The sequence below is a fragment of the Leucoraja erinacea genome, chromosome 2, assembly GCF_028641065.1.
Source record: "Leucoraja erinacea ecotype New England chromosome 2, Leri_hhj_1, whole genome shotgun sequence".
Taxonomy (NCBI): domain Eukaryota; kingdom Metazoa; phylum Chordata; class Chondrichthyes; order Rajiformes; family Rajidae; genus Leucoraja; species Leucoraja erinaceus.
The window spans coordinates 62,251,694-62,268,207 of record NC_073378.1 but is presented as its reverse complement, the minus strand read 5'-3'; the positions used below and the strand labels follow the sequence as shown (position 1 = coordinate 62,268,207).

Sequence of the window (16,514 nt, the reverse complement as noted above, 5' to 3'; positions counted from 1 at the left end):
ACTTCAGTAAGGCCTTTGACAAGGTTCCTCATGGAAGGTTGGTTAAGAAGGTTCAATTGTTGGGTATTAATTGTGGAGTAACAAGATGGATTCAACAGTGGCTGAATGGGAGATGCCAGAGAGCAATGGTGGATGTTGTTTGTCAGGTTGGAGTCCAGTGACTAGTGGGGTGCCACAGGGATCTGTGTTGGGTCCACTGTTGTTTGTCATGTACATCAATGATCTGGATGATGGTGTGGTAAATTGGATTAGTAAGTATGCAGATGATACTAAGATAGGTGGGGTTGTGGATAATGAAGTAGATTTTCAAAGTCTACAGAGAGATTTATGCCAGTTGGAAGAGTGGGCTGAAAGATGGCAGATGGAGTTTAATGCTGATAAGTGTGAGGTGCTACATCTTGGCAGGACAAATCAAAATAGGGCGTACATGGTAAATGGTAGGGAATTGAAGAATGCAGGCGAACAGAGGGATCTGGGAATAACTGTGCACAGTTCCCTGAAAGTGGAATCTCATGTAGATAGGGTGGTAAAGAAAGCTTTTGGTGTGCTGGCCTTTATAAATCAGAGCACTGAGTATAGAAGTTGGGATGTTAAGTTAAAATTGTACAAGGCATTGATGAGGCCAATTTTGGAGTGTGGTGTACAATTTTGGTCGCCTAATTATAGGAAGGATGTCAACAAAATAGAGAGAGTACAGAGGAGATTTACTAGAATGTTGCCTGGGTTTCAGCAACTAAGTTACAGAGAAAGGTTGAACAAGTTAGGGCTTTCTTCTTTGGAGCGCAGAAGGTTAAGGGGGGACTTGATAGAAGTCTTTAAAATGATGAGAGGGATAGACAGAGTTGACGTGAATAAGCTTTTCCCACTGAGAGTGGGGAAGATTCAAACAAGTGGACATGACTTGAGAATTAAGGGATAGAGGATTAGGGGTAACATGAGGGGGAACTTCTTTACTCAGAGAGTGGTGGCTGTGTGGAATGAGCTTCCAGTGAAGGTGGTGGAGGCAGGTTCGTTTTTATCATTTAAAAATAAATTGGATAGTTATATGGACGGGAAAGGAATGGAGGGTTATGGTCTGAGCGCAGGTATATGGGATTAGGGGAGAATACATGTTCGGCCCGGACTAGAAGATGGCCTGTTTCCGTGCTGTAATTGTTATATGGTTATATGGTAGTGAGGACGCTGCTGCCGGGGGAAGGAACAAAAGAGGGCATGGCGTGGGGGGACTGCCGTCTGGTGGGGGCGAGGGGGAAGAACATTGGAGGTCTTGGTGTCGGTGACCACCGTGAGGGAGTGGTATTCATCCAAGGCTGCAAGAAATTGCAAAGAATCGTGGACGCAGCCCTGACCATCACATAAAAAACCTTCCTTCCAGTGACTCCATTTACACCTCACGCTACCTCGGCAAGGCCACCAGCATAATCAAGGACAAGTGGCCTTGTGCTGGCGCTAGAGAGGGTCCAGAGGAGGTTTACAAGAATGATTCCAGGAATGAGTGGGCTAGCATATGATGAGTAGTTGACAGCACTGAGCCTCTGCTCGTTGGAGTTTAGATGTTTTAGGGGGGGGACCTCATTGAAACTTACAGAATAATGAAAGGCATAGATAGAGTGGATGTGGAAAGGATGTTTCCACTGGTGGGAGAGTCGAGAACCAGAGGTCATAGCCCCAAAATTAAAGGTGCTCTTTTAGAAAGGAGGTGAGGAGGGACTTCTTTAGTCAGAGGGTAGTTAATCTGTGGAACTCATTGCCACAGAGGGCTGTGGAGGCCAAGTCAGTGAATATTTTTAAGGCAGAGATATTCTTGACTAGAATGGGTGTCAAGGGTTATGTGGAGAAGGCAGGAAAATGGGATTAGGAGGCAGAGATCAGCCATGATTGAATGGCAGAGTAGCCTCGCTGGGCTGAGTGGCCTAATTCTACTCCTATAACTTGTGAGTTGCACCCTGGCCACTCCCTCTTCTCTCCTCTCCCATCGGGCAAAAGGTATAGAAGTGTGAAAATGCACACCTCCAGATTCAGGGACAGTTTCTTCCCCGTTGTTGTCAGGCAACTCAACCATCCTAACAACAATTAGAGTGCAGTCGTGAATTACTACCTACCTCATTTGAGACCCTCGGACTATGTTTGATCGAACTTCACTGGAGTTTACCTTGCACTAAACGTTATTCCCTTTATCATGTATCTGTATATCATGGATGGCTTGATTATAATCATGTATTGTCTTCCTACTCATTAGTTAGCACGCAACAAAATGTTTTCCTTTAGTTCAGTTCACGTGACAATAAACTAAACTCAAACTCATTAATCATAAATCAAATTTTACCACCTGCAATTAGTAAGTTGATTTAATTTGTCTTTAAAATTGAAATCCGTTTTGTGCCATAGGGTCACTGAAATAATTTGGCAACAATTTTCACAAATCTCCCAAATCAACACTTCCCAAGGAAGGTTGACTGTGACAGAAGAATGGGAATCTGAATCTCTTTTTGTCTTCATTACTCACAAAAGTGATACATCTTACACTAAAGCAAGAAAATGGGATAATCCAGACAACATTGATCACTCATAATTCAAACCTATAAAGAGAACAAAAAAAATGGGCCCATTTTTAATTTATCATACAAAGTCACCTTTGTCACTGAATAATCTTGGAGCGTTGACAGAAAATTTAGTTGTATAACATTTGGAAATTTTACTGTTCTGTTATAATACACAAGAGTTCCACATAACCAATGATCATTTAGTTAGGTTTCAGATTATGGTTTCCATAATGCACAAGTAAATGCACAAATCCATTTGGGAACAAACATCTGATTCAGCCAAAGAATGGAATTTCCCTTGTCTTATCTGAAGTACATACTTGAAGGGCCCACATTATCACAACAAGGATTCCATAATTGCCAGACAAATTTCAGTACGCAATCCTGACTGACCTAGAGCTCCGCTTAATTCGTCACATCAATATCTGAAATACTAATCTTTGAAAACAACAGCACAACTTGACGTCTACTACAAAATCTGTTCTTTTCCACAACTCTGACACTAGTTTCATAGTTTACTGAACTCAGCACACTATGCTCCATTTCTTTCCTTCAGTAAACTTACCTTGAACGTGAAAACTTATTAGCTCTGCTCACATCCCATCAGCACTTACAGCTCCTTGTGCATCAACCTTATTATCCCCATTGTTACCTTTAAACTCTTTCAAGTGGCATTCTGATTTAGTTTTGAGGTATTTAAACGTTCAACTGTAAAGGGCCTTACATGTCCTTGGCACATCAATTACGCGACCATTGAGGTGCACGGTTATCGTATTGCCGTGCGGGGCTGGTCCCACTGAGAAGCGCGGAGGGGTATGGAGCTGTGCGCGACCGCGCGGGGCTCCGAAATATTTGTAGCGAACGAAATCTTTGCGCGCCAACGGCCTGTCGCGTAACTGACGGCCAAAGTGGGACAGGCCCAAGACCCTGGCGCGAAGCGACGTCTCACCTCCAACAGCAGCAGAAGCAGGCAAATGATCGCCGAGCTCGGCCTAGGGCTCACGGCCATTGTGGTCCGGATCCGCCCCCACTTCTACTCCCAGAGCAGGGCCAAGAAAATTGAAGATAAGACACAAAATGCTGAAGTAACTCAGCGGGACCGGCAGCATCTCTGGAGAAAAGCAATGGGTGACGTTTCGGGTCAAGACCCTTATTTCAGACTGAAGAAGAGTCTCGACACGAAACATCACCCATTCCTTCTCTCCAGAGATGCTGCCGGTCCTGCTGAGTTACTCCGGCATTTTGCGTCCATCTTCAAATGACGTCACGCGCTACAGGCGGCTGTGCGGGTGCATGAAATCGTGCGCGACCTTCGCGGGACCTTCGTGCCTCAACGCGACCACGATGACATGTAAGTGGGACAGAGACTTAATACTCCATTAATCCAACTTCAGCTTTCAGAATTTCCCCCACAATCTCTTCATCCTCAATATTGTTTCAAAGTTATCAAAATTGCACAGTATCATTACTATTAATCAAAAGTGGCCATGCTAGTTGGCATCCTGTATTTAATTATTCAAAAATCTCACATCAATTCAACATCTTCACTGATTGATTGATAATTAGTCCCATCTTTTTTTCATTTTCTTTCCCAGGCATTTCTTGAAGAAAAAGCTATCTGTATTGTTAAATGTATTATGTGTTATTAAGCTCCATTATATATTGCCAATTTTATTTCAAAGCTTCATCAGTACCAAAAATCTGTCCAGAAAAAAGTTCTTCTTTCAGAAATTTAGACATGTGCAATGGTACTTCCATCATGCACAACTATCCAGCTCAAATATATCAAATAACTCATAATATAAAAGATCAAATAATCACAACACTATCTGCAGCATTTTGTCAGAAGCAAATGTTTTCTTTCAACATGAAACTTGTTAATATCTGTAGGGAAGCAAATGATTAACATGAATCGCAACTGGATTTAAGTGCAACAAATTACCTTGTTATTTATGTTGATATGCAATGAGGGCCACTGCCCAACCACTTTGCTGGATTCAACTTCCAACTGTTTAAAACACACCTCATCATAGTGTGGAAGAACAGTCGAGTTCAACTCTAAAAAATATACGTAATTTAGATTAGAACAAAATGGGCACATTTTGCAAATAACAAAGGGATAGCAAAAATAAAATTCTGACATTTGTTAATAATGATGCCTCTGAGAAAGCCCGGTTCAGGGAATATGTTTAAAAAGGACACCCGTTTATTAAATAAGAAATCTGAAGAGCTCCTTTCAAATGCAACATGAAAGTGTTCACGGCCACCATGTTTGGAGTTGTGCCAGAGGAAAGGAACTGTGGGTAAGATAGGAGGGTGTGTTTGAAAAGATGTGAAATGGAGATATCCAGAGTGGTCCTTGGGTCAGGGTGCAAGAAAAGGAAAATGGGTAAAAGGGAGAGGCTTGTTGAATAGGGGGTTGTCAAGTGTAAGGATATTCAGGGACAAGAAGGATGGAGAGACAAGCAGATAAGAGAGTGGATGATAAGGCCAATGGAAACAGTGACCGACTGTGGGTATACGTGAGTGATGGTCTCCAGCCATCCTGAACCCTTTGTTAAACCCCTGTCTCACGGTGCGAGTCCACCCAAGAGTGATCCCGAGTTAAAAACAAATCAAACTCGTGGTAATCACGTAGAATTAATGCACCGGGAACGTCGGAACTCGTGAACGTAACTTAGCGACTCGTAATGCTAACGGCAGGTACTTGGGAAACTTGTTAACTCGTGAAAAATTTTCAACACGTTGAAAGATTTCCATGTCAAATTTACTCTTGAAGGAAAAATTTGAAACGTTTAAACTCATTGTAATACCGTAGTAGCCCGTGAGTTTACCGTAGTGACTCGTGAGTAACTCGTGGGTTTGGCATGAGTGCCAGAAGTGAAATGTTGAAGATTAGTCAGATCTTAATGGAAAATTTTACAGCGATCTAACAATTCACTGTTAAGGAGCAAAAAGCCCTCATCTGAGAAACAGTGGCAAAAATAATGAACCATGCAGTGTGGGGAAAGCTGCATTGCGAGAGTTAAATAGTTCCCTTCAAAACTTTAACTTTTCACATTGGAACGACAACCACGAGTTTGATTTTTTCTTTCACTCGGGATCACTCATGGGTGGACTCCCACCGTGAGAGGGCCATTACTGGACTGAGACTTTGGTCTGCCAAGACACTGTAGTAATGTATGTGCAAAGACTGATTAAATTCACCATTATCTTCTCAGAATTATGGAACGATTACAGCATGGAAGGAAACTATTGTACAATCAAGTCAGCTAATCCCACTCCACAGACCTTACCGTATTTCCTTGAAAATACTCATTTTCTAGCTAGCTACTTACCTAGCTATCTTTTGAATGTAATAATTGCCTCCACCACCAGCCCTGACATTGGTTTCCAGACTTCCAAGATTTTCCTCATGTCAATTTTGTTTTGTTTTACCAATTAGATTCACTTTTTGTCCCTTTTTTTCACTGCTCTTGTATAGTTATATTGGGTTAGTTTCACTCTGAATATTCTAGCTCTTTCCTTCATGATTTTAAATAACATGCACCTCACAACCTGCCCTATTCCAAAAATAACCCCAGATTTTATTCACATGATAAAAGTAATTCAGCTCAGCATCATTCTGGTAAGCTTGTATATTTTCTTACGCATGGTGCCCAAAACATGACACAGTACCTTAGCAGTGGTTGAACCAGTGTTTATATCTTCATGACTTCCTTGCTCTTGTACTCTCCATCTATATTTATAAAGATGATCCCATTTGCCTTTTTAACCACTTTCTGAATGTGTCCTATCGTTATCATTGAATATAGACACTTGGATCTCTCTGCTCTTGCACTCCTTTAGGATCTGGCACTCCAGTCTATATTGCTTGTCCATGTTTTTCCTACCAAAACATACATTGATATATTATTTCTCAACATTAAATTTCATTTATCCACCAATTCTACCAGCCTGTATTTCTTCTAATCTTTGTTACTTCTTCAGAAAGTTCCATCAAGGTAGTTAAATGTGTCATGCCTTTAACAATTTATGCTTCCCTTTTCTAATTAATTGATGCCTGTCAATTAATTAATAAATCTATCCTTCGTTATCATTTCTAGAATTTTCCCGATGAGGTGTTTAAACAGATTGGTCTGTAGGTTTTGGGTTTACCTCATCACCTTTTTTGAAACAAGAGTGAAATGTTTAAAAATATCCAGTCCTTAGCCATCACCCATAAATCCATACAGTGCCCTCCATAATGTTTGGGACAAAGACCCATCAGTTATTTAACCACGTGATTTTTTTCTATTACAAATCTCAAATTGTGGAGTACAGAGGCAAATAAATAAATGATGGGTCCTTGTCCAAAATCATTATGGAGGGCACTGTAGATGTAGAAAATATTATCTTCAGGACCTCTACAGTTTCCTCCCAAACTTATCTCTGCAGGCTAGGAAGCATCCCATAATGACCATGTAATTTATTCACTTTAAGTGCTGCTTAGCTTTGAGCGTCAACTCTGTCATGTTTTAGCTCATCAAAAATCTCAATTACATCTTCTTTTGCTGAGCCATCAGCAATATCAATTATATGTTTGTCTCCCTAGTTTTGATTTCACATTATCTGGGCCAGATCTCTATTCAGCATTGAAGTTGGCTATTCTCCAATTGACTACTTTAACCTTGATTGGTCTACGTGTTTTTTGCATAGGGATTCTCAATCTTAGGATATTATGATTGATGGTTCCCCTACTGATTTCACTGCAGTTGATCCAAATTATTTTCAGAATCAAGTCGGGTAAGGTTTCGCTCAATACAACAGCAGTACTTTTAGCCCCATATTCACTGGCAGGGTATGCGATTCAACAGTTCTAACCACACTGCTTCACTCATCTTTTATTTGCCTATCACCAGGCAGCACAGTGACACAGTTGCTGCCTCACAGCACCAGTGACACAGGTTTGATCCTGACCTTGGGTGCTGTCTGTGTAGCACGTTCTCCCTGTAACTGTGCGGGTTTTCTCCGGGTGCTCCGGTTTCCTCCCACAGCCCAAAGACGTGCGAGTTTGTAGGTTAACTAACCTCTGTAAATTGACTGTAGTTTTTATGGAGTGGATGAGAAAGTAGTGTAAATGGGTGATCAATTGTCAGTGTGGACCTGGTGGGCCGAAGGGCCTACTTCCATGCTGTATCTGATAATCAAATAATCTTTTTACTAGGATAGTAAAAGGTAATTATAGAAAGGTAATATTTTCATAGATATCAAGGGACAGAAATGGAGAGGAGCAGGTATGGTTGATAGTGGGTGAAAGAAGGAATATGCAAGTGAGTCACAGAGACATACGAGATAAGTGCTGGGTACTTGGTAGGCAAAGAGAAAGGGTTAGATGCAGATGAAATGTCTCTGTCTTGATGGCAAGGTTTGTGAGTTTTTTACAGAAGTGAACGCAGAAGGTATTTAAGATGACTAGTACCAGTGATGGAGAGAGGGGTAATTTTAGTATCATCAACATGATTCCTCCCCTATCCCTATCATTCACCAAAATAAATGTCAGATCTGCCTCATTCCAAGACATTACTTCCCATTTGAGAGTTAAAAAAAGGGAACTATACAGCAACATCCAGCAGCTTCACTCTATGACACACCAGAAAAATGCATAGGCCAACAAATGCTATAACCCAAGTTTCTCCAAAGAAACATTTCCAGGATAAAATGTTTTCACTTTCCACCAATCCAAAGAACAACACACAAAATATGGTACTTCTGGGTTTATTAGATCAGAGGAGGCTGAGGGGATATGTCATATTGGTACGCACAATTATGAGGGGCACAGACAGAATTCAGAGTAGGAAACTTTCCCTCGTACCATGTTTTGAGATATTCTCGAAATAACTATTGGTGGTGGTGCGTAAGAGGAATGGTGGGGCTGACAGATTGAGCTGGTAAAAGTGTAGAGAAGATTTACGAGGCGGCCAGGACTTGAGGGCCTGAGCTAAAACGGAGAGATTGTACAAGCTAGGACTTTATTCTTAACTGGACCAAGTGCAGACCCGTTGGGTCTGTTCCCCCAACGTGCGGTTGTGGGGGGGGAGGCGCATGCAGCGTCATACACTAACTAACCCCCCCCCCGCACTCACACTAATGGAGGGGAGAGAGAGAGAGAGAGAGGGGGGGGGAGGAGAGGGAGAGGGGGAGAGAGAGGAGAGGGGGGAAGAGGGGGGAGGGGAGGAGAGGGGGGGAGGAGGGGGGGGGGGGGGTAGGGGTGTGTGGAGGGGAGGGAGGGGGGGGGGGGGGGGGGATGGAGGAGAAGGGGGGTGGGGGGGGGGGGGAGAGGGGGGAGAGAAAGGGGGGGGGGGGGAAGAGGGGGGGGGGGGGGGGGGGGGTGGGAGGGGGGAAGGGGGGGGGGGGGGAGGAGGAGGAGAGTGGGGGAAAGGAGAAGGGGGGAGAGGAGAAGGGGGAGGAGAGAGGGGGGAGGAGGGGGGGAGGAGGGGGGGGGGAGGAGGGGGGAGAGGAAGGGGGGAAGGAGAGGTGGGGAGAGGAGGAGAAGGGGGGGGGAGAGGAGAGGGAGGGGGGGAGAGATTGCCTTTTTACTTCAACCCAAACCCAAACAACCATTTGATGGCAGTGCTTTTTTATCTCTAACCATATATATTCATTTTCAAACCAAATTAAGGGTACTCACAGTGCTGTAGACATTTGTCAGTGTCATTCAGAGCTTTGATTGAGGCACACCACTTGCAGAGACTGATTGAGGCACACCACTTCCTGGTTTTATAGTCCCTCCCCCTCCCTCCAGCAGGGGCAGTAGAGAGAATGGGGAATTTTGTAAAAACATTAATATCTCTGTCAATTTTCATCGACAGGAAAAATCCTCGGCACACAAGCGGCGGAGGGGGGCTCTGAGCAAGGTGGCCAAAAATGACGGCCGTAAGTGGCGGCATACTCTCGGAAATCGCAGCACAGAAAGCCAAAACTGGTTAAGAACAGACTTTTAGTAATATAGATAGATAGCGCAGAAGGCAAAGGGATGATCTTATAGGAGTTGATAGGGTGAATGCAGAGTAGGGGAATCGAGAACCACACGACATAAGTTTGAGAGAGGTGAAAGATTTAATAAGAACCAGAGGAACACCATTTTCACTCAGGGAGTGGTGGGTATATGGAATGAGCTGTCGAAGGAGGTAGTTAAAGTTGGTACAATAACAACATTTAAAAGATAACTGTACAGATATATGCATAGGAATGATTTGGAGAGATAATACCCAAATGCAGACAAAGTGGACTTGGTTAAATGGGGCATCTTGTTCAGCATGGATAAGTTGGGATGAAGAGCTAGTTTCATACTTGCTGTATGACTCCGTGACTCATGAATCAGTGTCAGTCACAATCAAAAAGACAAAAATACTTCTTATTAGCCCTAAAAATGAATTAGTCATTCCAATAAAATTAATTTTCTCTGTTTTAAATCCTTACATTCGCAGTAACTGAATATAGCGTAATGGAAAATATATTTTGGCTTTCTTGTAAATAACATTTACCAAAATTAGGCATAAGTTTTTGCCACCATCTTGTCACAGCAGCAGACATAAAAGGCTTAAAATAAAATATCTGTAATCAAGAGCATCTGATATTTTCTCATGACTCATTGCCCATAGTGAGAAGTAAAATGGCTCTATCAATATAGATTTGATTTTAAAAGGCCAACAAGAAATACCTGACAGATCTATTATACAACAACTGTTAGAAGAGTGGAGAACTCAATAGGAAATGTCAGTGAGGAGGAGGATCAGAACCATATCCAGAGCACTAACAGGCTTTAAATGATACAGCAGAATAAGCACTTACTATTAAGAGACAAAACAAAAAAATAAAAACAAACCATCCAAATCACATTTTGGTATAATTTCACATATCACATTTTGGTATAATTTTATCACAATTTAAAATGTATACAATGAAGTTAAGGGACAATGTTAAATAATGCTTAGGTAGACACAATTTTAAATAATGCTTACTGAGCATAACCAAAATCAGCTAGTATTTTATGAAAGCCATTATTTTCTCTCAATTTCAATTAAATGCTTTTCATCCTGCAGTTGACATAATGAACTCAATGACATCAATTATGTCACTGTTCATCTTAGCATTCTCTGAAAATATTATACATTAATTATATCTGCTACATGATTGAGTGTAAAAACAATATACTATAATACCAAATAGTCAGAAAGCATGTGGCTTAACAGTTAGTGAACTAATTTTACATCCAGAGTCTAGTCATAGACCATCCTTCTGTTAATGAACAGCAGATTCAATTGACAGGAATCCGTTTCAACCCTTCACCAGAGCAGCAGGAAAGTAGATACTATCTAATCAGTCCCTGCTAACAACTAGTTACAGTACAAAGAGTGAGTCTACTGTGGCATTTCAGTGGCACTGTTCAAGTTGGGTAAAGATCTGCTCGATGAACTGTTTCCATTTATAAAGCACAAAACTTGGTTAAAATTGTGATTTCATGTGTGATTTCAGACATACCAAATATGGTTGATTCTTAGGATTCTTAGTAAGATACAAAACTGGGACTGGGGGGTAGATAACGGAGTGGACAAATGATTAAAGTCTACATACTGTGAATTAAAACACTCCATTAAATTGAGATTGTTACACTTAATTTGAACTAAAACTACAATGCTCTAGTAAGGGAGTACAGGTGCACAACCTTTTATCCGAAATTCCAAATAACGAAAAGCTCCGAATAGCGGCCATTTTTTCAGTCCTTGAAGAAAGGTCCTTGAAGACGTTCACCGAGGGCGGCCCGCAGAAAGGGGAACTAAATCCCCATTCATAAAAGAGAAGGTGAGGGTATATTGCGCGGGAGGGTTAATAATTGACAATATGCTGCTGCCTGCCCGCTGAGTTAAAAAGTTCCCACGGTAGACTCACGATACACAGTGTATCGTGAGTCTTGCGTGGGAACCTTTTAACTCAGCGGGCAGGCAGCAGCAGATTGTCGCTCCCTTCAGTTTCACCCCACCTACACCCCTCTGCTTCCCGGCCATGTGGGTGATCCCTTCCCTCCCCTCTCCAGCTCCCCGCCCATTGCACCGGCGCGGGGGCTTTGCACTGTCTTCACGTCGGCGATGCCAGCAGGTCAGTGCCAGTCACTGCAGACGTCAGGACCAATGGGACACCGACCCCCAGGCCCACTGCAAGCACGGAGATCCCAGAGACACACAGCCAGCAGTAGCCCAGCCCCGTTCCAACTCCAGAGGAACACGCTCCCCGTAGGGCCAGAAGCTGATGGTGTGCAAGGTACGTCTTGTTCTTGGGGTTGCGGATGAGGGGGCGCAGCTCGGGCTGTGACGTCTCCGGCCACCCCCCTTGTACAGGAGCTGAGACTGGGGACTGTACCGCCCTTGCAGGTGAGCAGGAGAGTGGGGTTGTTTGCAGCTGCAGAGGGAGGGGGCAAGGGCGGTACAGTTCCCAGTCTCAGCTCCTGTCCAGGGGGGTGGCCGGAGACGTCAGGACCAACGGGACACCGACTGCAAGCACGGAGATCCCAGAGACTCTCAGCCAGCAGCAACTCTAGCCCAGCCCCGCTCCAACTCCAGAGGAACCCGGGTTGCGGATGAGGGGGCGCAGCTCGAGCTGTGGGTGAACTGCCACTTGTCGCTGTAGTGGCCCATCGGGGAGCGGGTCCTGTTGGTCCCGACGTCTCCGGCCACCCCCCTGGGCAGGAGCAGAGAGACGTCAGGACCACCAGAAGCCGCTCCCCGATGGGCTGCTACGGCGACAAGTGGCAGTTCGCCCACAGCCCGAGCTGCGCCCCCTCATCGGGACACCGACCCCCAGGCCCACTGCAAGCATGGAGATCACAGATCAGCAACTCCAACCCAGCCCCGCTCCAACTCCAGAGGAACACGCTCCCCGTAGGGGCAGAAGCTGATGGTGTGCAAGGTACATCTTGTTCTTGGGGTGGCGCAGCTCGGGCTGTGGGCGAACTGCCACTTGTCGCCGTAGCGGCCCATCGGGGAGCGGATTCCTCTGGAGTTGGAGGGACAGGGAGACACAGCGGCTTTTGAGAATGGTGGGCAATCACTTCCAAAGTTCTGCCCACACAGTCAGTACACCTCTCCTACACTTGTCTCCCGCACTAAGATCATCTCGCAGAGAATGATCCCAGCCTAACCCTCCCTATTCTCTCCTATTCTGCAAGAAAAAACTACATTGAAGACTCAAACTCGCGATCGAGTCACTGCCGGGATCGAGGCGCAAACTCGCGACCTTGCGGATATGAGCCGAGCACTCTACCACTGAGCCAGCCGTTAAAATCTACGCTAAAAATCTTCCAATCCGAAAGCCGAAAAATTCCGAATTACGAAAAGTGTCTGGTCCCAAGGCTTTCGGATAAAAGGTTGTGCACCTGTACTGTATTTTTAGGGCCATTAGCTCTTGAATGAGAGTGAAAACATAGCCTCATTTGCTTGCTCACAAAGATGTAAAATATTAGATACTGCATCCCTATACTTGCATACAAATTTGGTGTTGACATTTGAATGTTACGAGTCAGAACACAACTAGTTTCCTTTAACTATAATCTCCAATGACCTTTGGAGTCATCACACCAATGTATGGTAGGAAAAAATAACTGCAATATTAATTTGATTTGTTCCCGATGCTTTATAAAAATAGGCTTACAGAAGTCTTAAATATTATAAAGGGCAACAATAAAATCATGTCCACATTTTTTTCAAGAGTTCAAAATGCCCGAGTTGCACTTTAAAATTATAAATTTGTGGGAATTGAAACAGAGCTTTTACAAAGATATTTTGTAAGTTAGCAGCAAAGACGATTTCTATGAACTGTATAAATGGCTTTAAGAAACATTTGAGTGCCTAACTCAGATCACTAAATTATGTAATGAGCAGAGGAAAAGTTATCTGACAGAGGTGTCAGATTCTATGACTCTGACATAGTTATGGAGAGAAGGCAGGAGAATGAGGTTAGGATGGAGAGACTAATCTACCATTATTGAATGGTGGCGTGGACTTGAAGGGACCAAATGGCCTAATTCTGCTCCTATCACTGGTCAAATTAAGCTATCTACTCCCAAATATCATGTCATTGTATTTGTGAAGATCATTAAAAACTCTCAAGCTTTTTAAAAACAATCAATAATATGTGTTATGCCATTGTGGCAAACTTTTAATGCAAAGTATGGGATCAGAAAACAATATGCCATAGCATTAACACTGCATATGTTAACAAAGACAACATAACTTTTTATTTATTTTCATCTTTCAACTTAACTCCACATTGACACTAAAACTTACTGGTTGGACTTGGCATTCCAGAGTAAGCATCTGTGTCTTCCAACTCCAAAGTAATCAGACCACAATTTTGTAGGTGTTGCCTTCCAGTAGTTGTCCCAGTAAATGGTGTTCCCCCATTCTCTTCTAAACTGAATTGTTGTAAATCACGGCTGTTTAATAGTGGCGATACCAAAGGATAGCTGTAATTTTAGGTGCATTATAGTCAAGAACACTTTACACGAGAAATCAAATAAAACGTTAGCTATTTGCCATCAAATTACAAAATAGTTGGTAATAACACTACAAAAATTAAATGAATCAATCTTTACAAGCCTTTGAACCAAGTCTTTCATTTTTTCTTAATTTGTTTAAATGGCATTGTCAATGAGCAGTACTTACTTTACCAAAGGCATTCAGAAGGTGAGATATAAACAAACAAATTGGGAGTAAGGTTAAGCCTCTCAGCTCTTGATCCCGTTCCACTGTTTAATGGGAAAATTGAAGATAACCTCAACTCCACATTCCCGCCTTTACTGGCAATCTTTCATCCGCTTGCCAATCATACATTAATCTACATCCCTTTAAGGTATTAAAAAACTTTTCCTCCACCGTCCTTTGAATAAAGTTCCAAAGACTTGCAACCCTTAGAGAAAATATTTCACCTAATTCGTGTCTTAAAAATCAATGGCCCCAGTTCCAGATTCTCAAACCAGGAGAAACATCTCTCTACTTCCACCCTCAGAAATGTGTGTTTCAATCAATAACTTTCTCACTCTTGTAAACTCTAGTGAATATAAACCTAGCCTGGGCCAATCTTATAACACAACCTGTCCATTGAATGAATAGTTCTTCCACATAAATAACATTGTTAGTTTTCCCAAATACTTGTTATGCATGTATACTAACTTTCCTTATAACAAGTCATCCTGTAGAACACCCAGTTCAATGTGCACCTCTGAACCCTGCAATCTCTCATCATTCAGATCACATGGTTCTATATTTTTTGTGCCAAAATGGAAAATTGTACATAATCTGGAGATTACACAGAACCTAGTAACAAATTATCTCTAAAATCACTGAGGAATGTTCATGGAAAAGCATGATATGGTGATGTGACCAATACTTTTTTTGTAGACAAAATGTGGTGGCACGTACATCGTTCCTTCCTGATGGTGCCCATGGCAGATTGCTGTCCTATAAGCCACTTAAGCTGTTTAAGGGCCTGACCGCATTGTTTAATTATTATTTTTTTTAAACTTTAGTAATAGTATTGTAATACCAGGTAATTTAAAATTCTATACATTTGATAATCTAGTTTGTAACATTTTAGGAGTATATTCTTACTGTCACAAAAAAAGCACTGATGTAACTAGATGATATGAAATACTGGTGGAAAGTTTCAAAACAATGCACACAAAAATGTTATAAAATGTGTACTATGGAAATAATATTCATCAAGATTGCACCCTGCAAGGAATTTTACCCTTGATCAATAATTCAAACATTTTGTTTTCAGTCATGAGAAAATCAGTTATACAGTACATAACATATACGGAAGAAAAAGTTACTGTTAGAAAGGTCCAAAATGTTTTTCAGCCCATTAATTACCTTTGAAGTGTAGTCATTGTAATACACAGTAATGGGATGGAATCCAAATAATCTGTACCTCAAAAGAATGGTGTTGATTGAGAGTGGACTGTGACTACACGGATCTTCTATGAATGGCCCAGTGATATTTTCCAAATGTACAAAGATGGAAGCCTTGTAATATCTTGTGGAATCTTCTGGAATTTTTTGAAGATGTAACCAGGAAAATGGACAAGGGAGAGCCAGTGGATGTAGTGTACCTGGACTTTCAGAAATACTTTGATAAGGTTCCACATAGGAGATTAGTGGGAAAAATTAGGGCACATGGTATTGGAGGTAGAGTGCTGACATGGATAGAGAAGTGGTTGGCAGACAGGAAACAAAGAGTAGGGATTAACAGGTCCCTTTCAAAATGGCAGGCAGTGACTAGTGGGGTACCGCAAGGCTCAGTGCTGGGACCGCAGCTATTTACAAAATACATTAATGATTTAGATGAAGGGATTAAAAGTAACATTAGAAAATTTGCAGATGACACAAAGCTGGGTGGCAGTGTGAACTGTGAGGAGGATGCTATGAGGATGCAGGGTGACTTGGACAGGTTGGGTGAGTGGCAGAATGCATGGCAGATGCAGTTTAATGTGGATAAATGTGAGGTTATCCACTTGGTGGCAAAAGCAGGAAGGCAGATTATTATTTGAATGGTGTCGTTGGAAAAAGGGGAAGTACAGGTGCACAACCTTTTATCCGACAGCCTTGGGACCAGACACTTTTCGTAATTTGGAATTTGTCGGTCTTCGGAATGGAAATTTTTTACGTAGATTTTAATGGCTGGCTCAGTGGTAGAGTGCCCGGCTCATATCCGCAAGGTCGCGAGTTTGCGCCTTGATCCCGGCAGTTCCTCGGTCGCGAGTTTGAGTCTTCAGTGTAGTTTTTTTCTTGCAGAATAAATGTCTGTATGAAATGCAGTGTGTTGAATGAATTCCTGAATTTGTAAATGTGACCGCAGCATTGAATCACCTCCCGCACTCATGTCACCCTAGCGGGGCTACATGCCCTAAGGCGACATTTTCACACTCTTATATCC

General features: G+C 42.6%; 1 protein-coding gene across 1 annotated transcript in view; it reads right to left on the bottom strand.

The window, feature by feature from the left end:
- Positions 1-16,514, bottom strand: part of LOC129710642 (band 4.1-like protein 4B) — a 212,797-nt gene that overhangs the window by 36,658 nt on the left and 159,625 nt on the right. The window contains exons 16-17 of the mRNA XM_055657793.1: positions 13,865-14,043; positions 4,486-4,601 (exon numbers count right to left, since the gene is read on the bottom strand). Coding sequence (XP_055513768.1) covers positions 4,486-4,601; positions 13,865-14,043 — 295 coding nt within the window. The remainder of the gene's footprint in view (positions 1-4,485; positions 4,602-13,864; positions 14,044-16,514) is intronic.